Source organism: Ostrinia nubilalis, chromosome 10, assembly GCF_963855985.1.
Source record: "Ostrinia nubilalis chromosome 10, ilOstNubi1.1, whole genome shotgun sequence".
NCBI lineage: Eukaryota > Metazoa > Arthropoda > Insecta > Lepidoptera > Crambidae > Ostrinia > Ostrinia nubilalis.
In genome coordinates, this window is record NC_087097.1 from 8,457,888 (window position 1) to 8,465,857 (window position 7,970).

Genomic DNA, 7,970 nt, shown 5'->3' on the forward strand with positions numbered 1-7,970 from the left:
TTCTTTACTTAGGTAGGTTTCAAAGATTTCATTGATTGCGAGGAAGGTATTGATTTATGTAAGGTACACCTATGCGTGTATTTCTGTATTTAAGAGCATCAGAGCATTTATTCAACCTAAAGATATACTGCTACTGAGATAAAGTAAGATAGATTTAGCAAGTGAAAGTAGATAGAGTTCTTTTTATCCACACCTATCAGACTTATTGAATTTTACTTTCATACAAAGTCGATTCTTAACTTCGAACTCCTCCTATATTCTTCTGATTAATTTCATTGCGGCTTAATTGGTTGGGTTTTTATTAGCGGTCATGATCCGACTACACAGGATTCACAAGAGTTGCAACGGTGGGAATGAGAGTCCCATTTCATAAAACAAAACTTTATATTATATACTTTACATTATACTTACCTAATAAAATGCCTTCAGATGTGGGTGTCAGTAACAGCCAGCTTCACGGAAGCGTCCAGGGACATTCAGCACGTGCCAGTGAAGTTGCGCCAGTGTCTCTTCTACGACGAGTCTCCGTACCTTCCTTTCTACACCCATAGCGACTGCATGTTGAAGTGCCGCATGCTGTTCCTCCTGGAAAATTGTAACTGCACCCCCTTTAATATGCCCAAGATGATACATGCTCGGACTTGCGACATGCGGGATGTGGCTTGCTTGAGGATGTACTACGGTGAGTAGACCCTAGGTATTTTTAAAGTAATAGGGACAAATCCACGCGTTTTCTGCCACCTTTACCAGGTAGTGGGTCCAGCGGGGGAGTGGTAGTGGAAACTCTAGGCCTAAATAAGTGGATGAGAGTTACATCTTATGAAATAAAACGTAGCAGAAAAGATCATGAGAAATGTTCAATTTTCAGCTCAGTCAATAACAGTCCGACCAAACGTGGAAGAGGTTCCTCCAGAGTTGGAGCTGGACAACGTGGGTGGAGGGATAAACTGCCCCATGTGCTACCCGACCTGCTCGAAGACAGCCTACAATTATTACTTCAACAATATCAACATATACCCGGAGATGCTCAACAGTGTTCCAGATAGCGACAGAGACGATTGGCTGTAAGAACCTGCTTTTCCTAGTTTTTACTTTTATACGGTAATGTGAACTATAAACGGCATAAGTATTTTCCTAACTTTCTTTATCTGCAATAACAAATGAAATCAAAAAGTTAAGATAAATAAATAATACAAAGTAATTTTATACAAAGTTTTATAATAAATAATACAAAACTAGCGGTTTATCGGCGGATTTCGAAAGTTCTAAACGCACAGCTGTTGATAGGTCCCTCATTACGGAACGCTGCTTTCTCGATCTTCGACTTGGGACTTCCCACCTTTTGCAACCACGCCTTCATATCCTCGATAGCTCCTTGGGGACCCTGCAGTTGCCCAATAACGGTTCCTTGAGCTGTATTCATTACCCATCCTTTCAATCCAAGTTCGGTTGCCTTCCTTTGGGTGTGTTTCCTAAAGTAAACACCTTGCACCTTGCCGAACACTTCGAAATCAGCGGTCGTAAGCCCCGCTTTCTTGTTGACGGTGGCCATGTTATAAAAATACGGAAAGCTAAGCAATTTTATAAAATCCGACAGACACAATTTCACATTTTTGTCATTTTGTTTCGTATAAACAAAAGGCATCGGCTCGGCGGGCACACAAAGGTTCTACTGTAGAGGTTGTCATGGAACTAACAAACAACTTTGTGTTTGTTACGAACAGTTACGAAGCAGTTTCCCCGCGCGTAACTTTTCCCGTTTTATTGCATTCATTGGATTGGAAGTTGGACATATTTTTCAATTTTATGGATCTAGTTATGTTATGCGTCATGCTATTAAAATTGTTTTCTTAGGGGTAGGTAGAGTTTTATAGAGTTCGATAAACGATCGTTGATTACATTAAATACCCACAGTTTTAGATTAAATTACACTGTAGTTTATGGACTACAAGACTGGTCACACAAAGTCGTATTACCTACATATGCTTTAGATTGGATTACGACTTGTTTTACGATACGATTATTCCAGGACAAAACTTGCTAGTTCTGAAGCATGCTAACATTCTAAGTTGGAACAAAGTTGCGAGACAAAACGAGCATAATATGCCTGGGTATACTCATGTCATGCAAAGTCAACGTAATGTATTATTCTAATATTGTTGTGTGTATTGCAGACAAGGCGCGAACTACACCGGAACTTCGATTGTACACGTCAAGTACGGGAGGGAAGTCGCCGACTGCTACGGCCAAAACGTTATCATGAAGTGGTTCGATTTGATTAGTATGTATTTCTATTCTATTTCTACATTACATATCTAAGCTGTGACTTAACAAAATAAATCTTTAGAATTACTAAAATAACACAGAAGCTCTAGAAACTAAAATAAAGTTTTCCTTGCTTTCTGGTTTTAGTAAGTAAAAATTAAATAAATTAATCAATTTCGCTAACTTATCATCAAAAAATATTTTAATTGTTACAGGTAATATTGGTTCAACGTGTGGTTTCCTGACAGGCTTTAGTTTTGTATCGGTCCTGGAATTCATCTACTTCTTCACCGTAAAACTCTTCCGCGAAGTAGAGTCCCGTAGGAAGAAGAATCGCAAAGTTACCTTCGACAGACCCACTCCTGCCCAATTCGAGAAGAACATCAGCAGATACAGACCGATTTATTGGAACGAACTCAGAGGGACCAATGTGCAGAGTAGTAAAGACAACAGAGATTTTGGGCACATGTAAAGGTACTTTAGATTTCGTGTTGCACAATTATGAAGCAAAGGTGTGTTTTCTATAGTAAACTGTATTGTTCGAGGATAATAACGAAATATTAGTCGCAATAAAACACAATCGGCACAAATAATCAAAACACCTGTTCAGTTCTCATTGTGATTACGATCTCTATTAGATTTCACTGGACATTTGTTCATTATCGTAAGCTGTTTGTAACTATTATGTATGACACGAAACCCTTCATATAAATAAAGAGCATAGCAATAATGTGGTCCGTGTTTTGATTTACCTCATGAGTGCGTCATGTCGTCAAAGGAATCTTTTAAGAGGTCTGTAGAGATATGGTGGAATGGTATAAAAAGTTTGCCAGAAACTACGTCCATTCATGGCTTTAGGTTTGTGGCTGACACCAAAAGACATTGGACCGAAAGGTAAAAAAAACAAATGACTAACAATACCAACCTATTTTACTCGAAACGAAAATCTACTACATTCATTTGTTATTTTAGGATTTTCTGGTTGCTCTTCGTAGCACTGTCTTGGTATGCGTCTTTTCTATTGATTGTGGCTCAATATGATGCGTTCCAAAACAATCCGATTTCTTTCGTGGTGGAGACCACATACAAAGATTGGAATACCGAGTTTCCATCGGTAGCCGTCTGCGAAAACGACAACACCAAACGTATCGAAGAAATATCAGATGAGTAAGTTAGTTACATAGATGTATGAGACGGATTTGTGAATTCAATCAATCGCTAATGGTTTTTAAATAAGTTGATTTGAACTTAGGTTATGGGGAACAGAACACGATTTCAATATGGAGGAAGTACTGAAAGAACTGGCTTATTTTAAGGGCATAACATATTATACTTCTGAATTTTGTGGACTGGAAAATCCTCTGCCGGACTGTCCTCAGAGCAATCTTATTCAATACGCTAACATGGTAAGATATTAATAATTAAGATTGTATGTTACTTTTGATATATAGTATAAAACATACAAAGAATATATTTATTTGTACAAATTAAGGTCAGAAGTAAATGTGAAGACACGCTTACGAACTGCTCATGGAATGGACGCAGGTTTCGGTGTTGCGATTACTTTAGACCTATGGATACCGAACTCGGCAGGTGCTATGCTATTAATACGATTCAAGGAAGGTAATAAGTTCTATTATCGCTTATCAAAATAAATAACTGTGAGCTAAACTCCTTTTGGAGTGGTGTCTCCAGCTGCTGTTCTACTTAGAACAAATTAACTTGTGATTCTAGAGAAAAGAATCCTCCAAAACTGCCGATGATCAGTAATAGAACTACAGGACCTGGGATGATAAAGTTCGACTTGATGGTGACAGCCAACATCTACGTACTCAACGAGGAGGACGTCCCTTCACTCACCACCATGAGCTCTGACGTCATGTCCATTGGCCCAGAAATGACGCAAAGGTGGTTTAAACTTCATTGCTTGCTAATAGTTCTGATTGAAAACCTAACAAAACCATAATACTGAAACTGACAATGGATTGTTTCAAAGCACTGAAACTATTTAATGTATATCTTCAAACAAAAATTTTATTTTTAGACGTCTAATCACAATACGCAACATTGACAACGACGCGAGCGCTCGCCTCATCGCTCCAGAAAAACGAAAATGTCGGTACACTGACGAGAATTCTCTTGATGTATACCGCCACTACTCATACACTGCCTGTACAGTGCAGTGCAGGAAAAATGCACAGTTACGAGTCTGTAACTGCACGAACTTTTTTATGCCTAAAGTGCCGGACCATCAGAAATGCAACGTCTCTGGTGTCATATGCCTGAATGACCAAGTCAACATTCTGTCTGTGAGTAGATTCCGTTCTAATTAACGTCTTTCATGTTTATTTACCTACTAATCTTTCGATAACTTTTATTCAAAGTTCACATTTTGTCTGGCCGTGATTAATAACTACTATCGGTCAAACGAACAAACTGTGCCGAAATATTGTGACCTTTATGGATCAGAAAGTTAAGAGAAACCTTTTTACTGATATTGATAAATCGATTAATATTTTTTTTCAATAAATTCAGGTTCTAAAAGCGAAATGGTCATCCCGCGCCGGTTTATACTGCAACTGCTTGCCATCTTGTACAGAGGCGGAGATAACCATCGTGAAGGACTTCAAGACCACCACTTCTGAGAACTTCGCTACAGTGGAAATAGGCTTGGCCATGTTACCAAGCGAGAAGTACAAGAGGAACGTTGTGCGCGGGGCTTTGGACTTAGTTGGTAAGGAATAGGGTGCACATTTGATCCATCATCATCTCTGTTTTTAAAAAGCTCTATGGTTCATGCTGAAAAATAGACCAAAGAAGTATGGACTTCTAGTTTATGTGATATTGCTACAACAGACGACTACTTATTACAGAGTTAGTTAGGACCTTTATTTTCACCTGTCCCTTATTTACTAAAGCAATTTCTTAAGGCCGGGTAGCAGAGAAAATGGCGAAAATGAGGTTTTCATTTTTCATTTTTGAGGTACTAAACAGTAAAATTAAAGGCTAAGATTTTTATTGGGCATAGTTGAGGATATTTTCTAGGGCTATTAACGGATGGAAACACGATTTGATGAAGTTGACTCGATAGAATAAATTCCCAAAGTTACCTCTATTCGTTTTCTAATTATGGTTTTATTTTTAAAATAAGCGATTTGAGATTCTAAATCTTTTACTAAACTAAAGTTCAGAAATAACTTGAGGGCTTTTAACGGATGGAATTTTTATATTGCGTCTTATTTAGTTACTATGTTAAAAAATGTGGAAAAAATCGTCCATGACGGCTTGGACAATCTCAATCAGTCGCGCGGTGGCGCTTACGGAGGACGGACGCGTGTCAGTTTTTTGGACGTGACAGTTCGCGATTTGTCAATATTTTTGACAATGATGACTTTGATGAGTCACAGTATAATAATATCAGTGTTACTGGAGAAAGCTAAAATATTTGATAATTAAGAATTATCAATTTTGTCTACCTATTGAAATTTAAATCGTTCGCATCCTTTTAAACGAAGACTCTACTCATGATACATAGTAAATTCCTTAAATATGAGACAAAACCAATGAGTTAAAATTACATATTAATAGTACCTACATACAATCATCTTACACTTATTAGAAGAGCACACTGATACAAATAAATAATAAAAAATTAGGTCAGAGGGTCAAATATAGGGGCAGCTGCACGTCACTGAAAGACGATTCTGTTTACTCGGCATCTGGGCTGGAGAACATGAACCCTTGTTTACAGATGCAGATGTAAATGGAGTTATAACTGGACAAATTTTACATGAAATGTTTAACAGAAATCAGTTAAAAGACACATACATGGAATACCAATAAGGTTGCGGAGGGAAAGCTACCTATTATAAACTAGCGGGCGCCCGCGACTTCGTTCGCGTGGACCTCGTTTTACCCCCGTTAGATATCATGTTGATAGATGGCGTTTCACGGCTTTCCCCGAATGAATATTTACGAACGTCATACAGTAGTTTGTCCAGCGCTGTAGATTTTAACCAATGACGATAGGTAGAGTTCGCTTTTTAGACACGTCTTATTTATTTATTGAAATTTATTTGTCACATATCGTCATAAGTTAGCCTATATGTTAATCTGGGTTATAAACAATAATACTATAAAGTTTCAACAAAATCCGTACAGTAATTTTTGCGTGAAAGAGTAACAAACATCCAGACATCATGACATCCAGACATCCGAACTTTCGCCTTTATAATATTATAGTAGGATAGGATATTCACAATCCAAACTAATATTTACTATTTAGCATTTACTTACAGTAAATATATTAGTTTGGTTTTCACAATCGAACGGGTGCGAATCGACCCCTTTGAGAACTAGTAATCGCATACTACTAGTTCAAAAAAGAGTCGATTCGCACGCGATTTTAATACTTCTAATACATGCGGGCGAAACGCCTACTAAAAAAAAATATTATTGAAAGGGGACGTTTCGCATATTCGTGCGAAGGAAAATCGTGCGAAACTACTACTAACCCAATAGGGGGTAATAGGATGTGTTGGTAAAATATGATCAGTTAAAAAAATAACACCTTGTATAAAAACCGAAAAATTCTTATTCTTATATTATTCTAATTATGTAAGAGCATAATTATTAAAGTCGAAGTCAAACATTCTTTATTTGTGTGGACCTATATTAACGAGAGATTACAAGGCGTCAAATATTTCAAGAAAAAAATTAAAAACTATTATAAAGCTAAATTTTGCTCTCATGGAGCCTTTACCTACTCTGACAAATCAAGACTTAAAGAAGAAACTAATAATAAAACTATTTAACTGTCCTGCAATGAAAAGCTTGATCGGGTACAACACCTCAAGTTATTTTAGAACTTGATTTCATTAAGGGACTCTGAATATCAAATCGCTTAGGTATCTAAAGTCAAACGATTCTGAAATGTCAAGTGGTATAAAGTTGGGACTAATAAATAACCCATTAAGATAGTAGCGCCCTCCTGTCAATGACATACCTGGAACGATAGAGTATTGGACAACTAATAAAAATGCTTAGTCCTAAATGACTGACGGATATCGTAGAGACCTGAAAGTTGGAAGGTGTGTTCTTTGTATGACGTAGGCATCCGATTTTCCGAAATGGGGTCAAGAAATGAAGGGGGTGAAATAAGGGGGCAAAGTTTGTATGGGACAGTGATTATTTGGTTCAATCTACTTGAAATTTTGCTTAACAATTCCTTAATATTATAATTTATGACAAACGTGTAAAAGGGGTAGAAAGTTATTTTGGGAGTCTTACTGCTTTTGATTTAATTACTTTTTATTTTTACAAGTGTTTGAAAACTCCATGTCAGATTGCAATCAATGTCAAGTGAAATCTCAAATTGAAATGTCTCAATTTCAATGAGGAGGCTCTGCATTTATTCCTAGAATTCCCCTAACACCGTCAAATTACCCTTTCGAATTCAAGACAGTGCAGTTTCCCATCAAAATCTGCTTCGTAATGACTATAAACAAAGCTCAAAGTCAAACTCTAGCGACCTCTGCATAAACTCCCATGAGTGCTCAGAGCGGGTGCCTGCGGCAGGTAACCGCGTGTGATGCTCATAGTGATTTTCAATACACCAAATACAAGAAAACACCCAGACCAATACAAAAAAATATGTATGCAATTTTAGTATGATATTTTTATTTATTAATAAACAAAAAGACTGA

At 37.2% G+C, this 7,970-nt stretch overlaps 2 protein-coding genes across 2 annotated transcripts; one reads left to right on the forward strand and one right to left on the reverse strand.

Annotated features, from left to right (window-relative positions):
• Positions 1–420: 420 nt before the first annotated feature.
• LOC135075123 (pickpocket protein 28-like) lies at positions 421–2,995 on the forward strand. Its single transcript, XM_063969465.1, has 4 exons — positions 421–682; positions 869–1,064; positions 2,175–2,281; positions 2,481–2,995. The coding sequence occupies exons 1-4, from the start codon at positions 430–432 to the stop codon at positions 2,735–2,737; spliced, it is 813 nt and encodes a 270-aa protein (XP_063825535.1). The 5' UTR covers positions 421–429; the 3' UTR covers positions 2,738–2,995.
• Positions 1,205–1,660, reverse strand: LOC135075124 (acylphosphatase-1-like). The gene has a single exon (XM_063969466.1). The coding sequence runs from the start codon at positions 1,643–1,645 to the stop codon at positions 1,244–1,246; it is 402 nt and encodes a 133-aa protein (XP_063825536.1). The 5' UTR covers positions 1,646–1,660; the 3' UTR covers positions 1,205–1,243.
• Positions 2,996–7,970: the final 4,975 nt, after the last annotated feature.

What these genes read in the sequence shown, in the direction of transcription:
- LOC135075123 (XM_063969465.1), top strand. Translation starts at nt 430, where the DNA reads ATGTGGGTGTCAGTAACAGCCAGCTTCACGGAAGCGTCCAGGGACATT. An exon ending in AGCGACAGAGACGATTGGCT is followed by an intron (nt 1,065 to 2,174) that starts GTAAGAACCTGC and finishes TGTGTATTGCAG; the next exon opens with ACAAGGCGCGAACTACACCG. An exon ending in GAAGTGGTTCGATTTGATTA is followed by an intron (nt 2,282 to 2,480) that starts GTATGTATTTCT and finishes TAATTGTTACAG; the next exon opens with GTAATATTGGTTCAACGTGT.
- LOC135075124 (XM_063969466.1), bottom strand. Translation starts at nt 1,645, where the DNA reads ATGCCTTTTGTTTATACGAAACAAAATGACAAAAATGTGAAATTGTGT.